General features: G+C 39.5%; 1 protein-coding gene across 1 annotated transcript in view; it reads left to right on the top strand.

The window, feature by feature from the left end:
* The window catches only part of CXCL12 (C-X-C motif chemokine ligand 12), a 202,602-nt gene that overhangs the window by 41,637 nt on the left and 138,232 nt on the right, over positions 1 to 22,733 (top strand). Inside the window, exon 3 of the mRNA XM_077454829.1 lies at positions 1,144 to 1,230. Coding sequence (XP_077310955.1) covers positions 1,144 to 1,230 — 87 coding nt within the window. The remainder of the gene's footprint in view (positions 1 to 1,143; positions 1,231 to 22,733) is intronic.

Genomic DNA, 22,733 nt, shown 5'->3' with positions numbered 1-22,733 from the left:
CAAGTAACAGTTGGCCCCTGAATTTCACATTAAAGGTTCAAACTCTTACGCTAAAGTGTTTCTTAACTTAAAAAAAAATGGATCCTGTTCCTTTCTTTCACCTAAAAAATCTGACTGAACCTGCCTGGTTCTGCTCTCCCCCTGTAAACTGACCACAGTATATCATGGCTTCTGAGCCCTGACACTGTGGTCAGTTTATGTGCTTCTGTCAGCCGCAGCCCTGCTCTGTCCTTCTCTGTCCTTGTCATCTCCCCCCCTCCCCTTCATGCGTCTTAGCTTGTGTGGGAGCCGTGTCCTCCCTGCCCCCTCCTTGCTGCAGCCATACTATGCCTAATAACTGTCATTACTAACCAGTATGCCATCTATGACTTTACAACCACTTTAAGTCATTTAAAAAAAGAGAAAAATATTTTTTTAATAATTAAGAATTTTAGAGGGTATTTACACTTGAGGTATTTACTTGAGGCTTGCTGCTTTTTGCTACTAGATCAGAATAGGTGTTACTTCAAATATCAACTTGTATCTCTGTGCTCATTCTCACTACAGTTCTGTTTTCTAATGCAGTTTAAAATATTCCCCATACTGAAGTTTTGTGTTCAGGTAAATGTAGACATTATTATTATATATTATTATCTGAAAAAATATGGCAATAGGCCTCTAAGTGGTTCCCAGGAAGAGGTTGTTCTAGTGGGGTGATATACTAGTGGGGTGATATACCAAGTTCGATTGCAAATAGTAGGCAGGTGCCATTGGAAGACACAGAGTTCCAATTGACATTAGTAGTACTGCTCACCTGCCTATTTTTTGTGCAAAGGGTAAATACAGCAATGAGTGAACAGGTGAAAAATCTGAACATAATAGAATGTTTTACAGCCAAATTTTCTATTTGCCTTCACATAATCTCAGTTCTAGTCAACATTCAAGTGATCAGTATTTTTTTTTTTTTTATTGTCTTTGTAATGTAGGCAGTATTTTTTTTTTTTTATTGTGTTTGTAATGTAGGACACAACAAGGTCCTGAAGATTAGAGGTTCCTTTAAATCATAGCATTTGCAGATTTGGTCCCCATTGATAATGGATGTTTCTCTGCCTTCTGTACTAGTTCTCCCTAAACCTTTTTTACCCCAACCTTCTTACTCCATAGGGCTCGTCTGAAGCATAATGGGAAACAGATTTGCTTGGACCCCAAGATTAAATGGATCCAGGAGTACCTGGAGAAAGCTTTGAACAAGTAAGCAGGAGACAACAGATGTACAGCTTCCACCTCGGCATGAAATGTGTTAACACATCATCCATGGGCACCTACACACCTGTAATCCAGAATCTTGTAATGTATCTTGTGCTGAGCCTTATCACCCCCATGCTGCCAAGGGCCTGAGGGTACTCCTTCACATTGCCGGGACATAATAAGCAGATACTGACACAGTCAGATTCCTAGAGGTGCCTTCAAAGCCAATCAAATCCGTAGGCGAAACCCATTCAGCTATACATTGCAAGGTTCAGACATTTATGCTGTGAGTTTAATGTAAAATTTATGAATTTGGAAGGATAGACATTATCCAAAGTTAAAAATGTAATTTAAGCTCTGAACCTTCCAAATTCCATACATTCATCATTCCTGCCCTTGCTTTTTCTGCCTCTACATATAAATATATATTTACATATATATAAATATATTTAATATAGCCTTCGCTACTTATTGAGCTGTGATGGAGGGAGGTTGGGATATGCCTTGCACTTACTGAAATATTATCTTTTCTAGGGAAAGGGTCACAGGTTTCATTAAATGTAGATAAGTGCCCTGCATTTGTGTAGGTAGAGTGTGGGCACATAACCAGCTTTCCTGGAAAAAATAAAACTTTACTTTTTACAGGTGCTATTGTTTGGTACAACAAGCACATGGTACTGTCAAGATAAGAACAGATATATATGTTTTTTTATATTATGCAGTAAGCCTAAAGCCTTAAAAGTAATATGTTAACACTGTTTAACATGTTATCATGTAACAATACAATGCAATTATAGTTTCAGAAAGCAAACTTTTTTTGCTACTTTTTCAACGTGAAAGCAATTTTTCAGCTGCCTCCATGTTTAATTTTGAGGTTCACAGAAATGCACTCACCATCTGTTCCCATTTCTCCACAGCTTGCACAAAGAAAACCCCTTTCCATATGCCTCTGGGGGTTTTGTGAATATTTTTTTAACCTGCATCAAAACATTGGGTTTGTTTTTATGCCAAAACAGGCAAGTGCCATAATACAAACATAGGAAGACATACCATTGCTTTGTAGTCACTGAAGTGTTCTGTTAACAGACAGGAAAGGCCCGCTCAACAATTGGATATGTCTAAATGTAACATCTCTCAGCACTTCCATTCTCTTTAATTCCAAACTTTATTATAATTATAAAACAAGATAGATGATGAGATGTACTTTTGAATTAAAGGATCAGTCCTTCCAAAGGTATTGTTTTAGTTGTAGATAGAACCTGGGGGTTGAAGTAGCTTCTTGCATTTTTTATGTCAAAGTTTCTAACTCTGTTCCTGTCCTCCTGAGAATTTTGGTTGTTTCCCACGTGTTCCTGCATCTTATATTACATATTCCATGTAAAATAAAAAGTCCAACAGGGAGATTGAGGTCCCCTTGAAATTGACAAAGCAGGTGTGCAGACTGTGAAGTGTATGGCAATTCAACAATACAGTCCTCATGACGTAAGGAATTGTCTGGTTAATTCAAGCATCTGCTAAAAACTTTAATGCCTGTTTCAGGTAGACTGACTAAATAGTTAAAATATGTAATTCATTGCATATATATATGGCATGGTCTTGATAACAATATGAAACGGGAATAAGATTCAATATTTTCTTAATTTTTTCATAAATGCCCACTCTGGTACATTTATAATATAGAGAAACATAATCTTAACAACCAACTAGAGATTCTTTTTGCTTCTAAATTAAAAAGGCAGTGTTATCAGAATACTTTTCACAGGTCTGGTAAAAATCAAGACTAACAAAGCAATGCAAATGCTAAGGGTTATTGGAAAATCCATAATAGTTGAATGCTACACCTTGGAGCAGTCTGAACAAAGAAAAATTACTTCTCATTGGTTGTTGTGAGTAACTGTAGTTTGCACATTGCTTTTTGCCTTATTAAATCAACTGAAAAATTAGGTCCTATGGAGGGCCTGTTTAACACAGATGATGGTAATGCTGAGAGAATCAGAAAGGTTTTCCCTAGAAATATAAGAAAACATACCTCTGTCTCATCTTACATTTGAAAGGAATTCTTAGTGCAGAGGATATGCTCTATGGAGCATCTTTGCTTTCAGGGGAGTATTCTGTGATATTTCTGTATTACAGAAACCAAAGGAGCCATGAGTGATCTTCCACATAACTTTACTCTCTTCAGAGAAACCCCCGCCCAAAATAAAGAAATAAATATGCCCTATACACAAACAACTACACACCACCAATTAACACTAGTGGACTTTCTAATAAGGCAAACATCAATGCACAACATGTTGAAGCATAAAGCAATCAATCAGAATTTTTAATTCATTGGTGTATATACACTCGAACTAAATGTTCTGGATGTTTTTGAGATCCTAATGGTTTTTCTTGCACTGCCTCATTAACTAACTCCACATAGCACTTGTATTTTTAGCAAGAAAAAAAGAGTCAGATTACAATCACACAAGTATCTCTTAAGCTTTAAAAAATGACTTATGGAACTTTAGGTAACTAAACAAAGTATACATTACAAATTCTTCCCTCATTTACACTATGGGAGTCATTTTCACTTCAAATACATAATCAGGTCCAAGCCAAATTGTTATTTTCATTTCTGGTGAACCTAATTGTTTATTTATTATAAATATGTACTAAGTTGATATGTTCTTAAAAAATAGATCACCGGTGTGTGTACTGCTCTTTTGTAATACAGACAACTTCATGGGATATTTTACTCTTATTTTAACCCTTACTCACTAATCTAAGCCAAATGTGACATGGTCCTTTTAAACTTATAGTACCTCCCAAAAGTTATTTTGTTATATGGCAAATACAAAGATTTCTTAAAATCCTCTCTACCCAAGCTGCTGTATACATATCTGAATGATATTAAAAACATTATATGCAACATATAGGACTGCCTGTTGCATATAAAATAATTTTGTTTTATGTCAAATCTGGCACATGTGGTTGTAATAAAGGAGGATCGAATTCACATAAGAAAAGCTTGTCGTTTTCTTGTGTGTAGGAAATCTGTAACTAACACCTGCATACAGCCTGGTAAAGGGTATGCAATGTAACTCTGTTTAACAGACCAACATAAAAAGAGGTCAGCAGTAATGAAGCAAAAACATCTGGTTAGATTCCCTCAGCTGAGGCACAACCCTAGCTACTCCCTTTACCCCCCCTGCCCTCCAAATTAATATATTCTGAGGAGTCCTGTGGAATCATAGAGCTATTATCACACACTGAGTGCCCGGGCTGTTTTTTGTCTCTCCTCTGCCCCCTGACCTCACTACAGGATATGGTTGCTCCTGTGTGCAAGGCCTTGCTTTAATTACAGACACTCAAAGAGGTGCATAAATTAGCTGCCCCAGAAGTGCTTCTGAGGTTTGCCTGCCAGGAACCAGAATAGTTGTGACCTTTTAACACATTAATTGCCAAGTAATGTGCGGTTAGACATGCTGGCAGTAAGAGGCTAGATCCAAACCCACAAAATCATCTATTATAGTGAGCTAGATGTTCCTAAACTATACTCCAGAGTAATTGTTGCTTTATTCACCTCATAATTTCATTCTTTTTTTTTCTTTTTTTTATAATAGTGACATGGTTTTAGTTGAGCGGGCTAAAATATTGGACTAAAATAGAGCTTATATTAAACATAATATTAAGCATTACACTATGTAGCAAGCATCTATAACAGATGTTTTATTACAATCATATATCTTATATTTTTGTTTTGGGACATCCACTTTTATTTTGCAGCAGTGGAAATAACAGAATACTCCCTGGAAGGCATGTCTGACATGCGTTCTACAAATTACTATAATTTTAGACCTTATTATTAGCATGCAAAATCCAAAATCACTTTATTATTTGCCTATCTCTTTCTCAAGTGAACACAAGTTTGCTGATCTGTGGAATAGTTCTTGATACTCTCTAACAGAAAGTATATGGCTGAAGTTACAGCATATTTATACTTTGTACTGTGAAGAATTTATAAATACATTATACCACTCACAATAGCAAAAAATAATATAATGGGGGGGGGGGGGGGGGCGAGTTATCAAATAAGGTTTTTTTTTGTTTCACTTGGCCTGTGAATCCTCTCTAAAGAAAAATACAGGAGCACATGGCACATTCACAGGACTAAAGGGTCAATTCACTAAACTGCAGGAGCTATTTTGAAGCAGAACTAAACTTTATCTGAGCACCAAAAACTGAAAATGCTATGTAATTCATTGTTATTGTTCAAAGAAAACTCACCTATTCATCCATGTCTCCATGCTTAATTTTGTTGAAAATCCAGATTTTTCAAAAACACAGCCCTGGCATTTCTAGCCTTGGCCAACTTGATGAAGTGCAGATGATTCATGTAGCATTTACTCTCTGGAATGCATCTGCCTTTAGCTCAGGCAGGCAGGAGAGTGTGCTTAGCTGAGAAAATTTATGACTTAACATACAATCTTATCTATGCATTAAAACTTTGATTAAGCTGAAAAAAATGTCCTTAAAACTACAAAATAAGACATGGACAAAAAATTAATAAAAATACTGTGCACATTATACTTTACTGAATTGACCTAAAGTGAAACAAAAAATACTTTTTAGTAACTTTCCCTTTATGCCTTTTTATCCCCTGAAAGGCATGTGTTGCATATTTGAGGTTGGGAGTAATATACAGTATATGAACAATGCTATTTTAAAGTTCTGCGCATGTTATTAATTTTAACATGGAAAGAATGTAAATTAATGTAAACCAAAACCTGAAATGTTTTGTAAACTTCCATCGGCAATTAGTGTGATCGGAACAAGAAATCCATCAGCTGTTTGTATGTTGGCCAGCACTGTTCCAGAAACATAGTAATTCCTTTATATCTCTGTGAGCGCGACACGTCTATACAGTTCAGAGTGGGAGACACATTTCACACTGTAATGGATGATTGGGGAAACACAGTCTAAACAATATGACATCAACTGTATTTTATTGAAGGAATGCTAATTTTATGTATGGTATATCATATAGTCACAATGAAAGTGCTTTAACTCTGAGACTGCTGACCAGAGCAGTGAGTGGACCCAACAAAACTTTTTCTTTTGTAAATAGCTATAATCTTTTAATCAGAGTATTCAATCAATGTTATATAATATGTTATATATTTTTGTATTTGTATAAAACTGAAAAAAAAAACACATTATTCTTTTTTGATACTTTATGTCTGCAATAAAATGCTATTTTTTATTTTTACCCTTGCCTCATGCTTTTTAAATGACATCTGCCTTTTTAACCTTAAAACTTCCTTTCTTTCAATAGCGTTAATGTTGTCTGAGTCTTTTCTCTCCAGGCTTCTATGCTTATTTAACAGAAAAAAAACTTAGCTTTACTAATTCACACAAATATATGCTATGACCTTAGCTAATTCACAGAATGGTTTTGAAATGTTTTTCATGGTACTTTTTTAACAGGCATTTTACTGACTTTAATAAAAGATATAATACTGTTTTTCTAAACTATGTAAATTACAACCAAATGGTCTGTTTCTTTTTCAGTGGTTAAGGGTTAGAACCACTGTAACATTTTTACTACTTTCTGTACCCCAATTAAGAAATGCCCTGTCACTTCTGGTATGCTCAACAGGGCAGAAGGTAAGGAAAGTCTCTCCATTAGTCTTTCCAAGAGAAAGTCTCTCCAAGAGGATTTGAGGAACAAGATAAATAGACATAATAGATGGGACTTTCAAGATAGCAATATATTAACAGTTGACATATTTCTTAAAAATGGACCTTCTTATGTTTAAAACAAAAACATATATACTGTGTATAGCTTGTGTGGTCCAGTACAGAGTTAAACAAACACTACTACCCCAGGCTCACATGTCATAAATCACCATATTGGAAAACATATCAAGGTGTCACATGTTTTCATGATATTACACATATGAGTATTACAGAATTTTAACATAATGCTAGCAGCTATGGTGTGAGATTTCATGAGCCATAACTCCTCAATGCCATAACTCCTTAATGCCTTTTGTTGAAAGGAGCTTGACTTCCTCAGGTGTACTAGGTAAGTAATACGTCTAAAACATATAAAAAAGATAGAACATGCAGGGATAGATACATATCTGCATAAATCTACTGTCACATTCTCTGATTGAACTTTTAAAATCAATCATGTCTAACCAGTGATCCCATATGGAAGAACCTCCCAACCAGAAAAGACAATTGTTCCAGACATTACCATTGCTAATCTCCTCTGTTTGTACACTCCCCATGGGGCAGGTTATCTCTATAACACACCAGTGTGCTCGTGCCATGTCATGCTTTGCGGAGTCAGCCTTTTTCTTCAATTATGTACTACTACATACATAGCTATATGATGTAATCTCCAGGGTATCTAAATGTTCTGGGCAGTGGGGAAGTTTTAAATATATAAAATACCGGATAGATGAGAAATCCCCCCTATATTCTGACTGGTAATTCATATCAGCAGGATGTGGTAGTGCGCCCCACATTACCCTCTACAGATTTCCCCTGGTCTTTCGTGATTGGGATGTACTTACACCAGGGGTCTCTAACTGGTGGCCCTCCAGCTGTTGCAAGTCCCATGAGGCATTGCAAGGCTGACAGTTACAAACATGACTCCCAAAGGCAGAGGCATGATGGGACTTGTAGTTTTGCAACAGCTGGAGGGCTGCTAGTTTGAGACCACTGACTTATACCATACATATGGGATCACTGGTAAATATGACTGTTTTGTAACTACTGTCAGAGAATGTAAAAGTGGATTTATGTGGCTATGTATCTATGCCTGTACCTTATATATATATATATATATATATATATATATACGGTATATATATATATTTCAGACTGATGACCTACCCCTCATGTTGCTGAAGAAATGAGCTCCTTTCAATGTAATGCATAGGTTTATGGCTCATGGAATTATTCACCATGGTTGCTATGCATCGTGTTAACATTTTCTAAATTATGATACATGTAATAACATGAAAATATGTGACATCATAAAAAATGCTTTCCAATAAGGCGATATGTCATGTGACGCAAGCCTGGAGTCATATGGTGTCTTTTATCTCTGCTTCAGATCAGACAAGGTACATGTATGTTTTCATACCTATTGTCTATAATCAAAGGATGGATTTAAAGAGATAGATCCACTATTTATGTCTTGGTGCCTTGAAAGTGCCTTCTTTTATATCTATATATCTTGCAATTTTCTGGGAGAGTTATTGGGACCTGCATATTAATTTAAATCTCCATTAAAGTGTAACCAAAAAAGGCAAGCATAGAGTAAAGGATCAGTCCCCAGCATTGTTTATAGTCTTCCTACAGCAGACCTTGCTCTAAAACCGACTCTGTGTACCTTTTTCTACTATGTGTCACAGTGTGGAGGCAGCTATCTTAGTAGAGGTGGCACTTTTGCTTCCTCATGTTAGATCCCCAGAAAGAACAGTGAGCAGAATGATGGTGACATCCCATAAGGTCCTGAGAATAGCAGTCAGAGGCATCAGTGCCTTAATATTAAACCGGAGATGTACAGCTATCACATACCCTCACATACTAGGAATTGTACTGCCATTTTTATGGAGGAATTCCATGTAGAAGCTACAGCGTACCTCCTAGCCACAATTAACATTTTAACAATTTCCATGTCTTAGAGAAAATCTCAACTTTGTGGGTTCAGTTTCACTTTAAGGATACAGACTGCAAAAAGTATTATTTCTAAAGGGAAAGGTTTAGAACCTGTCAGGTTTTTATAGCTATCCATGTCTCTGTTGCAAGCACGCCTATGCGGCCATTGGGGCCATTTGGTGAGGCACACAGTATTAAAAGCCTGACAGAGGTTTCAGCTATTTCCACTCTATTTACCACTACAAAATAGCTGTTATAATTTGCTGTATAATCCTGTATAATAATTTGCTGCGTACACATACACATAACATACAAAGATGAGAAAATTGTTAGAACGATGTGCAATCAGTTTCCTGGACTAAGGACTGCATTCAATTAAAGTCATAAAAAACAGGATTATGCATGCAAAATACATAATTTTAATGACATAAATAAATCCAAAGTAAAGTATGTGGGCTTTTTCATAGGATATTACACACAGTAATGATGGTATGCAATATAATCCTCTAAATGACAAGCATAGTAAATCACTGCCTCCCAAACAATTAAAAAAATAGTTTTTATCATGGAAGAAAAAAACAAAAAAACATGTAGTTTGCTTATCACACTCAAATATGCTAAAACTTGGTTGGTTGGTTGGTAAAAAAACAGGGAGGGGATCTGAGTGTAGTATTAAAATGATGACTTTAATAGGATAAGATTAAAAACACTTTTGCATGCATGCATGCTCGAGATGCATGCTCGTCAAAGTAAAGTGCAGTCCTGGCATTCCACATGGCTCTGTGGGTCCCACCTCTTTCCGGATAGCTAGAAAGGATTGAGCAGCTGGCTGGAATGCATCATAGTGTTTCTCCAGGAGCAAAGGAACCAAGCACCTCCACACAGACCAGCATGGCCATGGAACAGGAAGTAATGTCACCAGCGTCTGATTGGACCTAGGCAAGGCTAGAATCTTGTCAATCAGGGCTGCAGTGATTAAAGGCCTTTTAGTCTTTCATAACTGCAGCCCTGATTGATAAGATTCCAGCCTTGGAACAGTGATGGGACCCACAGAGCCATGTGGAATGCCAGGACTGCACTTTACTTTGACAAGCATGCATCTATCATCTTGCAAGTGTTTTTAATCTTATCTTATTAAAGTCATAATTTTAATACTACATTCAGGTCGGCGCCTCCCCTCCCTGTTTTTCCTTACATGTCTTGCAGAGTTCTGGACACACTCTGAAGGATAACTACCTTCATTTTTAACCCTTAATACCCCTTTCTATGGATACATCACCATCCAACTATTACAGCCACAAACTATACCCCTAAGGATTACTCCATCTGGAGCGCCAGATAAACACTGACTATACTGCGGTTGGTTGGTTGGTTTGGTTTACTATTCTTCCACTGTTTGCATTTACTTGCTAAATAGACCTGCAATGTCATTTGTCTAAAAAAAAAAAAAACAGATGGAGGCTAGGCTTTCTGACAACTCAACTCTTCGGTGATCTTCCTTCTATTACAGCACTGTAACCTCTGCTGTGCATATCAGCATTTAACACTTCTTAAAGTGTCAGAGGCATGTCATTCTCTGGTCTCTACATTACTGTTGTGTTCTGTATTGATATAGGGGTTGAACAATTAATCCACAGAACGCAGAAGGGAACATAGGCATCCGCAACTCCAAAAAATTGGGGAATGCTAATGAGTATGATGGAGGTTGCAGAGATGGAATGAAGGCAGTAGACACAAGCCACCAAGGAGGTTTGAAAAAAAAAAAAGCTTCTTTATTGCAGGGAAACTCTATTATTATTTTCTAGGTAAATGACAGGGTAACATTAATGTGGAAAAGTAGGCAAAGACTACTCTTTAATCCTATGGAAATTAATTTTAAAGGATAGCCCTGTCATTGTAGTAGCCTCATGTAATCTTTTGTACATCAGCCCTCAGACTGGTAGAGGAAAGGCAGAACTGCAAGCCACATTGCACAGTGGTGAGAATCTAACACAGAGCTTGGTGATTGGAGGAGAGCCCATATGTCATTAGTACGCTGCTATTTCTTCACTATACAATCACAGCCTTGACTAAGCTGTACTGCTTTGACTGCAGTGAAGAAAAGGGACATGTGTAGTGCCTAGTAGGGATGTCTGGATTTGAAAACTCGCTAAACAGAACTAGAAAAACTTTAGCAGGTAAGACAGTTCACAGATCTGTTTTTATACTGTGTATTAAGCAGCTTGCCTACACTTCAATTTGAATGTTGAACTCTGGGCAAAAAAACGAAAAATCAGCCTAACCTGATCTTGTTTAATACACTGTTCCAAATTGCTATATTAATTAATGTGTGCATTAGCATCTTTTAAATATAAAGTTGAGGATTATACAGAGAGCATCTTTCTAAGGCCTAATGGCCATGTGACTGCTTCCACAAGAAGGGGCGGATCCAGAGTCTAGTCTCGGGAGAGGCACTTCTATAAAATGTTTTTTTGGGGGCAATTTATATGGGAAATGGCTGGTATTGGCACTTCAATCATTACGGTACCATGGTTGTTATGGTGTCAGGATGATTGAAGCACATTATTTCTATTAATACATTGTAATATAAAATTAAATGGTTCAACTCACCATAATGCAGAATCAATGGGAGCCCTGAGGGTGTCTTTCGCCATGTCGCCTGCCACCAAATGCGGATTGTCACTTGCCACGTCACTTGTCACCAAATACGGATTGCTACTTGCCATATAGCCTGCCACGCATTGCGGATTGTCACTTGCCACGTCACCTGCCACACATTGCGGATTGTCACTTGCCACATAGCCTGCCACACATTGCGGATTGCCACTTGCCACGTAGTCTGCCACACATTGCGGATTGTCACTTGCCACGTCTCCTGCCACACATTGCGGATTGTCACTTGCCACGTCGCCTGCCACACATTGCGGATTGCCACGTCACCTACCACACATTGCAGATTGTCACTTGCCACGTCACCTGCCACACATTGCGGATTGACACGTAGCCTGCCACACATTGCGGATTGTCACTTGCCACGTCACCTGCCACACATTGCTGATTGTCACTTGCCACGTAGCCTGCCACACATTGCGGATTGTCACTTGCCACGTCGCCTGCCACACATTGCGGATTGCCACTTGCCACGTCACCTACCACACATTGCGGATTGTCACTTGCCACGTCACCTGCCACACATTGCGGATTGACACGTAGCCTGCCACACATTGCGGATTGCCACTTGCCACATAGCCTGCCACACATTGCGGATTGTCACTTGCCACGTCATCTGCCACACATTGCGGATTGTCACATGCCACATAGCCTGCCACACATTGCGGATTGTCACATCGCCTGCCACACATTGCGGATTGCCACTTGCCACGTAGTCTGCCACACATTGCGGATTGTCACTTGCCACGTCACCTGCCACACATTGCTGATTGTCACTTGCCACGTCACCTGCCACACATTGCGGATTGCCACTTGCCACGTCACCTGCCACACATTGCGGATTGCCACGTAGCCTGCCACACATTGCGGATTGCCACTTGCCACGTAGCCTGCCACACATTGCGGATTGTCACCTGCTGTGTCACTTTTCTGCTAAGGTGTTCTTTTGTTGAGTTTAGAGTGAAGATAGGCAGCAGAGAGATGATGTAATCTCTCTGCTGCACACAGCTTCCTGCACAGTGAGGGCGGAACTGGAGGGATGCAGGGCAGTGAGAGATGATGTGATCTCTCTGCTCCCCTGCCCGCTGGCTTCCTGATTGGCCAGCAGCCCTCCTAAGCCACCCAGCTGCCCCCTCACCCGTCCACTCTGCACAGTCACCCGCGGAACTGGCCGTGCTGGCACCCGCAGAACCGGCCACGCTGGCACCCGCGGAACCGGCCGCGCTTGTACCCGCGGAACCGGCCACGATTGTACCCGCGGAACCGGCCGCGATTGTACCCGCGGAACCGGCCGCGCTGGCACCCGCTGGGCATATTCTCGGAGGAGGCAATTGCCCCGTTGCCCCCCCCCCCTGGATCCGCCGCTGTCCACAAGTGCCATGCTTTAGGACACACATCTTTATGTACAGTGCCTAAATGATTACATCCAGTGAAAGAGTTCTTTACGAACAGTGCAAAATTAAGTAAAGTGCTCAAATAAAATTAAAATTATCCAGTTAAACGTACTGTATGTTATCGTAATGTACATAATTGTGCCAAATTGAAACCATCAAGTCAAAATTTTATAGAAATTTCCACAATTTTTAGTACCCTAAACTACAGTGTGCCAAAAATAAAAACTGGGAGCTTCAGATGATAGCTTGTTCTGCCTTTAAAATACATTTAATTCAACTAAGGTTTATCATAAGAAGAATACAATTTTATATATAGGTATTTAAGCTCATATTTTTGCCATACTTTGACTAATGCTCTAATGCAATGCTCTGTATTAGCACTTCTATTGAATTAACATGCTCATTTCACTCACTATTTGTAAAAGAATATTTACAGAACAATTTAAAATGAATTATGAAATAAAAAATGTATAGTTGCTCTTGGTGTCACTCCATCGTTTTAACTAATAATCTAACACAATGCTCTGTGTTACTGCTACTTGTAAATTAACAGCACAGGAGGCAATGGAAACACTGAAACACCATGACAGAAAATTGTATTTTGTCTGTTACTCATTGAACCTCTGGCAGATTTACTGCCTGTTCTTTGATTGGGCCCCACAACCTCAATGGATGAATGTCAGATGGGGTACTTTTAGCAAGCAAAAGTACAACACTAAGCGTTCCAGGCTTACTCCATGGGAAGACTGACCTTTAGTTGATGGTATAAGTTACCTCTACCGACAATATCACTATGAAGCTCCGGTAATGTGGGAACTAGCATGTCTTTCACAAGTTCTGCTTCGGGTAAGTAATCACTGAACAGCAATGAACAAGAACACTCCTCTTACTGCTATCAATGATAGGGTGCCATTTGCAAACTAGAGTAGACACTAGTGTGGAAGGGGTAAGGTGGACAACACTGACAACCAATGTCTCTCTTCCACTGAAAACTAATGTAAATGATTTACACTGACCACCATTATAATAGGGACATTGGTAGTGAGTGTTGAATTGTTTGTTACATTAATGCTATATTTTTAGCTTTATTTCTTTATTAGTTATAGAAATAAGTACATGAATAAGAATATTTCAGTAAGGGGTATCATGTAATAGTATAAACAAGGCAAGACCTGACATATGCTTGATGTATACACAATACATAGTTTAGTATGGCAATAGTTTCAAGCCATTGGTACAATTGTTCACCTGGGTCTAATAGAAAAAAAAATATTAGAGCCAGCAGAAAAATTCATACTCCCTTACAGTGCGGTTTGTCAAGAGAAGGAAAAAAAAATGTGGTCGAAACATTGAATATCAAATTGCAACGCCAATTCCAAAAAAGTTGGGATGCTGTGTAAAATCTGCATAAAAACAGAATGCAATATTTTTGCAAATCTTAAAGACTTATACTGAGTTTATACTGAGAATATGTACTATTTTAAGAAAAAAATAAGATAGCTTTGAAATTGATGGCAGCAACAAATCTCAAAAAATGGCACAGGGTAACAGAGAGCTGGCACTAACAAGGAAGAGCTGAAAGAATATTTGGCAACTAATTAGGTTAATTGGCAACAGGTCAGTAACATGAATGGGTACTAAAAAAAGCATCTTAGAAAATTATGCCTTGTACACACGATCGGAATTTCCGACAACAAAATCGTTGAATTTTGGGTCAAAGGGTGTTGGCTCATACTTGTCTTGCATACACACGGTCAAACAAATGTTGGCCAACATTGATGTACTAGACGTACTACGCGTTTTTTCAACTTAGGGCTCCTTCTGCTAATTTCATGTTAGTGGAAGTTTGGTGAGTGTTGAGTTGTGCTTTTCAGTCTGTTTCTGAACGGCCGTTCGTCAACCAGACATGTTGCAGAATCGGAGGAGATAACGTGTTATTTATTATTGGCCTTGGAGTTATTAATTTGACATTGTTTTTTTTGGTTGAATAATGATTTGATTTGGTATATTTTCTATATTTTTGGATGCATAAAATGCACTTTTTGGTTAAGTTCTATTGGCAGATAGCGTGTCTAATTTTTTTTTTTTTTTAATGCACAATAAAAAAAAGGGGGAGAATAATACTTGGCTATATGTTTTACTTCAAATGACAGTCTGGGAGTAGGCAGTTACATTTTAAAAAATACAATGTAAAATTGACAAGGGACAAAAAACACACACAGTTGTATCTTTGTTCTTAAAAACTAGGGGATAAAAGGTGTTGTGGTAACTTGCCCAAAAATAAAATAAAAAAATAATAATATTATTCTTGAGATTACTAGAAAAAAAAAAGCCTTTGAAAATTTGTTTGCAATAACTCTATCAGTATCACCAGCAAAGAAGCTTCATTATTATCCCATTAAAGAAAAATAGAATTGTGTGCTGCATTTGGAGATTTCATAATTTGCCCCGTCACGAATGTTAATTCTCCATTACGAACACTAGTTTACAAGACTGACCGATTCTGCTTCCAAGCACGTGCGTTTGTACTTTGGAATTTTGTCCGATGGACTTGTGTACACACGATCGGAATGTCCGACAACACATTTGTTGGCTGAAAATTTGAGAGCATGCTAGCAAACATTTGCTGGCGGAAAGTCCGACAATAAATGTCCAAAGGAGCATACACACAGTCAGACTTACCACCAACAAGCTCACATCAAACATTTCCCATCGGAAAATCTGATCTTGTGTACGTGGCATTAGAGTGTCTCAGAAGTAAAATTGGGCAGAGGTTCACCAATCTGTGAAAAGCTGTGTCTAATAATTGTCAAACAATTTCAGAATAATGTCCCTCAATGTAAAATTTCAAAAGATTTTAAATATAACTTCATCAACAGTACATAATAACATCAAAAGTTTCAGAGAATCTGGAGAAATCTCTGTGCACAAATGAGGGTTGAAATGCAATATTTAATGCCTGTGATTATCTTCGGGCCATTAAATGACACTGCAATAAAAACAGGCATGATTCTGTGATGTAAATCACTGCATGACTCAGGAATACTTCCAAAAATCACTGTCTGTAAAGACAGTTTTCTGTGCCATCCAAAAATGCAAGGTAAAGATCTATTATCCAAAGGAGAAGCCATATCTGAACATGATCCAGAAACACCGCTATCTTCTCTGGGCCAAAGCTCATTTGAAATGGGGGTCTGTTGCAAAGTGAAAAACTGTTCTGCGGTCAGACGACCCAAAAGTTTACATTCTTTTTGGCAACCCAGGGGTGTTGCATCTTCCAGGTTAAAGAGAAGAGGGACCTTCTGGCTTGTTATTAGCAATCAGTTCAAAAGCCTGCAACTCTGCTGGTATGAGGGTTTGTTGGTGTGTATGGAATGAGCAGCTTACACATCTAGAAAGGCACCATCAATCCTAAAAGATATATCCATGTTTTGGAACAGTATGCTCATGAAAGAATGAAAGAACATTCCTATCCTAAAACTCCAGCAACTGGTCTTCTCAGTTTCCATGAGTTTGTTAAAAGACAAATCCCCCACGCTACACCATGGTAAATATTCCCCTGCCTCAACTTTTTGGAATTGAGGAGGTAAAATCCTATGGACTGGGAAAAAGATTAGTAAACTAACTGGAGAAGTACCCAATCTTCATTATTGAAGTCTTAGCCCTTGTACACACGGTCGGACATTCCGACAACAAAATCCATCGGATTTTGTCCGAAACTGGTGTTGGATACATACGGTCAGACAAAGTTGTCAAAAAATCCAATCGTTCAGAACGTGATGACGTTCGTTGTACAACGGAACTATGTTCAGGCTAGTAGCCAATAGCTTTGGTCTAGGAATTTGATCTGAGCATGCGTGGCACTTTGTCAGATCAGAATTCTCTACAAGCAATCGGATCATGTTGTTGGAAAATTTTATAGCCCAGCTCTAAAACTTTGTCGGTCGGATATTCCGACGGAAACAGTTCGATTGAGCCCACACACGGTCGGATTATCTAACAACACTGTCTGATCGGACATTCTCTGTCGGAATATCCGACCATGTGTACGGGCTTAAAGAGGAAGTAAACCCTGATGGGTTTACTTCCTCTTTCATTCCCTGCAAAGGCAAAGCATAATGGACTTCTATGCATCGCATAGTAGACCATTATGTGTCACTTACCTGACACAGGAGCCAGCGATGCCACCGCTGTCCCCTGTAGTCTGGCGCATCCATCTTTTCGGTGGGGTCTCACAGTTCCGCCGCTGTCATTCGGCAGAGCCGCGATGACGTCACTCCCGCGCATGCGCATGGGAGCCGACACGCGCGGCAGCTCCGTTGTTGGAAATGCCGCGCTCAGTGCGCCTGCGCGCCGCTGTCTACGGCGCATGCGCCGTAGACAGCGGGGCCCATCTTCGGGCAAATATCTCCCTAAACCGTATAGGTTTAGGAGATATTTCTTGGACCTACAGGTAAGCCATAATCTAGGCTTACCTGTAGGTCAAAGTGGTTTGTAAGGGTTTACAACCACTTTAAAGATCTAAGGCTCCTGTCTTAGGAGAACAGCCGAAGTCCTTTTAGAGGGTGCACTAATCCAGGGGGTGCCTGTGCGAAGCTTTATGCACACACCTGGAGGGAAAACCTTCAGGATCAGTGGGACATATCAGCTATATTGGCGTGACATTGGTGGAAATTTAAGGGAGGTCCGCCTTTCTGGTACAATATTTTTTATTGAAAAAGTATAACATGACAAACTCACCCATGCAGGGGCAGAATTCAATGAGCATAATGATCATATAACATTGACAGGTGGGAAGTCCACCTTTCAATCTCTTCCAGTCAGCCAGGCTACCAGAGTTGATGGAAAAGTAAAAAATTCTGGTACTGTTTGTAGCTTAAAAGAGAAAAAAAAAAACGAGCAATCATGAAAGTTCTAGTTACCCCCAGAGAAGATGAGGATTCGGTTCACCTCTGTTCCTAGCAAAAAATAAAAAATAAAAAACTGGTAATCTGTGCTCAGTGCTAAAGTTAAAAAAGAAAAAAAAAGATTTAAAATTTGACAAGCAGCACAGGAAGTTAGAGTCGTGCAAGATGCAAAACCTCCAATCAATTATATTATTCATAAATCTGAGAGACTGGATTCTGCTGTAGGTTTATCAGACACCTACTTGCCCCAATTCATCCTCAATTCCCCTACCAGTTTGAGCCCTTTCCCTTCGGTCTGTACATCTCCCCCAGGGCATTCACAAAGGTCTTACTGTCTGCAATAGCGACGGAAAAAAATCTGTAGAACTTCCACAAGGGAATTTCTGTCCTCTGATAGAAAAAGGTGCTTTGAGAGTGAAGTATCTTCCAGTAGAACAGTGCCGGAGTATCCTTGGTTCTTCATAACTGACCAATTGTTTTTAGATGGAACATTATCAGATCAGACCCCAGCTAGACAGGTTGGGGGACTCATTTCAAAGAGCAGGCTGCTTAAGGTCATGGGATGTTAAGCTTATGAGGAATAGTATTGCATTTTCTTGAACCAAGTAGCATTCAAAGCACTTCTGCATTCACTCCTTTTAGCAAGAGGAGCAAGATTTGTACTGTGCCTAGACAGCAGTGGAAGGGTAGAATTCTTAGGCTGTCAGTGGAGCTTCTCGTATCAATAATTTAAAATATACAATTTTTGCTTAGGAGGATCTAGTGTGTCTCTCTCCTACTCTTAAGCACTGAATCACCACTGCCGCTTTCAGAGATGACGGATTCGCTTTCCCATGGACAGTTTTGCCATTCAGTTACAAGAGACTTGATGGCATGGAAGTTGGGACCAAGTCAAGCATGCTCAGTGCAGGTAGTGCATACCTTGTGTCAAACCAGAGAGGTCTTCATGAATAAGATTTACTAAAGAATATGGGAAAATTATGCAGATCTCACACAGCAAAAGCCTGGAGTCCTTTATCACCTAAACCAGCCAAGATTCTACAGTTCTTAGTACTGGGGCTGAACAGGGGCCTAGGTTCAGATATCTTTAAAACTCAAAATTCAGCCTTGTATGCACTTGCAAGGGTTTAAGGAGTCCATAACCCTTTAGTGATGCAATTCTTAAAAGGCTTGCATGAAGTTATAGACCTCCCAGGAAACCATTGTTCCCTATGTGGAACTTACTTTTGGTTCTCATTTCTATCAAGGCCTAATTTCTATCCTACAGAATTGACTACACTCTGCAAACCCTAAAGACCATATTTCTGGTTGCTACAACCTCTTTAAAAAAGGATGTCAGCACTGCAGGCTTTGTACTCAAGGAGCTTCACTTAACGTTCTACCGGGACAGAATAGTCATAAAAACTCCAGACTGCTTTTATCCATGGGGTGTCTTTCTCCTTCCAATTTAACCAGGAAGTCAATTTGCTGACTTTGTAGGTTGAGTGAGAGAACCACATCCCCTGGATGTTGAGCTAACTCTGGTGACCTGGTCAGTCAGCATCAACATGTTCAGTCACCTCCTAGATTGTTAAGACAATTAAAAGAACCTACTCTTCAATGCCTTCCTGTTTTGGAGGTCTTAAGAGCACATTTAACTAGGGCAGTGCCAGCTAAAGCCCAGTGTCTCCTGAGGTTATTTGCAAGTCAGCAATATGGACCTTTTTTGCACTTTAATAGGTGAACCCGGATTGCGGCAGTAAAATTTGGAAAATTCATTGACTTGCACTACTGATGATTACGAAATTTTTCTTGCACCCTCCCGTATGGTGAGTTAGTCCCCATATGTATGCTGCCATGATGCACCAGGAAAACTGAAAATTATATACTCACCTTTCTGTAATTTTCCTTTCCTAGTGCATCTTCATGGCAGCATGCAGATGCCCACCCAAATGGTGAGAGTAACAGAGAATGCTGTGAGCCGGGTCTGTCTTTGATTTATAGTTAACCAGTCCTATCAGGTCGTGGGGGCGGAGTCACATCCCATATGTATGCTGCCATGAAGATGCACCAGGGAAGGAAAATTACGGATAGATGAGTATATAATTTTCAGTTTCAAGAGCCACCAATTTACTAAACGGATTCTACACTGTTCACCAATGTCATGGGGGATTCTATACTATTCTACGTATTGGTGGACATTTAGACTGACCATGTATGCAACAAAGTCATTTAAACTAGCCATACACTAGAAGAATTTCATTTGAGCATTTGTTTGAATTTCAAATCGCTAGTGGGGTGGTCAAATCAACACTACTAAAGTGATGAGAAAATTCAAAAGACCAGAATGGAAAATTCTAATAGTGTATGTGTTTTTGTTCAGGGAAGTCCAATCATTTAAAAATATATATATATTTTTTTCAAATTAATTTTTATTGAATTTCACAATGTACAATAGTAGAAAGTACAATTCCATCTGTTACAATCTTAGTATAGCATAACAGAGATTGCCAATAATAATAATAACATCGGCACATAAATATATGGTCAGTAGAAAACAGGTATCAGAGGTATACGATCTATGAGTGTGCCACTTAACAAGTTCAGTAGGGGTTATTGGGGCAGAAAATAGGGTAGGAAGGGGGGGTAAGGGGGGAGGGAGTGGGAGGGGGTAGGAATCTTGAGAAAAAAAGTTATATGGTGAGTAAACCATCAAATACAGGTATATCAGCAAGAAAAGGAAGTCATCAGGAAGAAGATCAGTCTATCTTAGATTTGTACCATCTGTGCCATGGAAGCCATTTGGCCTGGGTTTTAGTATATGAGGCGAGGCCTCTTGATCCTAAGAGTTCGTAGGTGTAGTGTGAATGGACCAAAGTGGTGATGTCAAGGATAGTAGGTAGGTTTGGGGATTTCCAGTTTCTAGTTAGAAGCAGTCTAGTTGCTAGAAGGATATGAGTAAGGACCATGTGGAATGTGTGAGGGATATCGTCCGGAATTATGTTGAGTATAGCGAGTTGCGGTGTCAAGGATATAGTGACATGGCTTACTTCATAAATGAGTTGTGTGATGTCCGACCAGAGGGGCCGTATGCTTGGACATTGCCATAGGATGTGGAGTAGAGTACCGGTATGATTACAGTTGCGCCAGCATAATGGGGCGGCGTTGGGTTGGAATTTAGCTAGCCTATGGGGAGTCAGGTACCAGCGAAGTGTGATTTTGGTCATCAATTCCCATAATCCTGTGCACCGTGTAGCTTTATAAATAGAGTTTAGCGCTTGTTGCCATTGGGCATCAGAGAATTGTAGGTGTGTGTCTGATTCCCAGTCTAAGAAGGGTTTGGATTTGCAGAAGACATTTTTCTCCTGTAGTAAGGGGTAAATAAGTGAGATGCCTTTAACCGTGGAGTCATGGGTGAAATAAAAATTTCATAATTTTGTAGGCAGTGCTCCTTCTATGCGGGTGTGTGTGGTCAAACAGGAATGTATCCTGTGGTATGTGAGAAAGTCTGAAGTGGGTGCCCCGTATGTGGACTGGATCTCAGGGAATGTTTTGTGGTCTGTGAGGGTTCTAAGTTCATTCGTGGTTGAGGCATGTGATGTGAGCCATGCAGGGAGGTTCAGGTCAGGAGATAAATTTGGAGAGTTTGTAGGGGTATCTGTATGTCTTTCATGGGGGAGGACATCCACTTACTGTTATGTAGTATCTTCCATGCAGAAATAGATGCCTGTATGGTTGGTGAGTATAGGTGTATATTCGTCACTGAGGCTGGGGAGCTACATAGCCAGCTTTTGAGATCAGAACCTGGTGTGGCATGATTTTCTATATCACCCCATAGTGTGGTGTGGGGGGGATTAGTCCATTCTCACAATTGGGAAAGGACGGTGGCTAAGTAGTAATCCCGGATGTCGGTATAACCCATGTCACCTGCATGTTTACGTTTAATGAGCTTAGAGTGGTTGCTTCTAGGTTTTTTACCTTGCCATATATACGGTAGTTAGTAAGAATAGATTGTAAAGAATTGAGATAGGATTTGGTTAAAAGGGATGGGAAGGGTGCGAAATGTGTACAGTAGTTTGGGTAGTAGGAGCATTTTAAAGGTTGCGAGCCTGCCTGACCATGAAAGTTCGAATTTGGTTAGGTTGGACAATTCTTTGATTAGTATTTGTTTGGTGTTGACATAATTAGATTGGAATAATCTGGATACTGACTTGGTGAGCACGATGCCTAAATACGATATACCATGGTTGGCCCAGGGATATGCATATTGGTTACGTAAAATATTGCTGGTAATTGCATGAAGACCCAGGTCCAAAATATAAGATTTAGTTTCATTGACCTTATAGTATGAAACCGAACCGAAGTTGGTTAGAACATGTTGTACCGAAGCCAGGGAAGTCATGGGATTGGTAAACATCATTATGACGTCATCTGCAAACAAATTTATTTTATGTTCAATGTGACCTATTTTAATAGTGTCACATTTTCTGATATGTGCCGCCAGGGGTTCCATTATCAGGTTAAAGATGAGTGGTGATAGGGGGCATCCCTGGCGGGTGCCATTGGTTATCGGGAATGATCAGGAGACTATTCCATCCGTGTAGACTTGTGCCGACGGAGATGAAGATAAAGCCATGATTGCTGAAAATATATGGCCATCAAATCCAAATTTATGAGGGGTGGCTTCTAGGTAAGCCCAATGGACCCTATCGAACGCCTTCTCTGCATCCAGGGATAGAAGCAGAGAATGCGTTCTGTTAGTCTCTGCATGGTGGATTATGTTGATTAATCTCCTTGAGGCGTCATAAGTTTGTCTACCCTTCGTGAAACCCGATTGATCCGGGTGGATTAGGGTGGGCATAATTCGGACTAGTCGATTAGCTATGAGTTTAGCGAA

The sequence above is a fragment of the Lithobates pipiens genome, unplaced genomic scaffold, assembly GCF_037356315.1.
Source record: "Lithobates pipiens isolate NorthernLeopardFrog02 unplaced genomic scaffold, aLitPip1_a1.2 Scaffold_25, whole genome shotgun sequence".
Lineage (NCBI taxonomy): Eukaryota > Metazoa > Chordata > Amphibia > Anura > Ranidae > Lithobates > Lithobates pipiens.
Note: the sequence above shows the minus strand (reverse complement) of the source record. Positions and strands in the feature narration are given on the sequence as shown.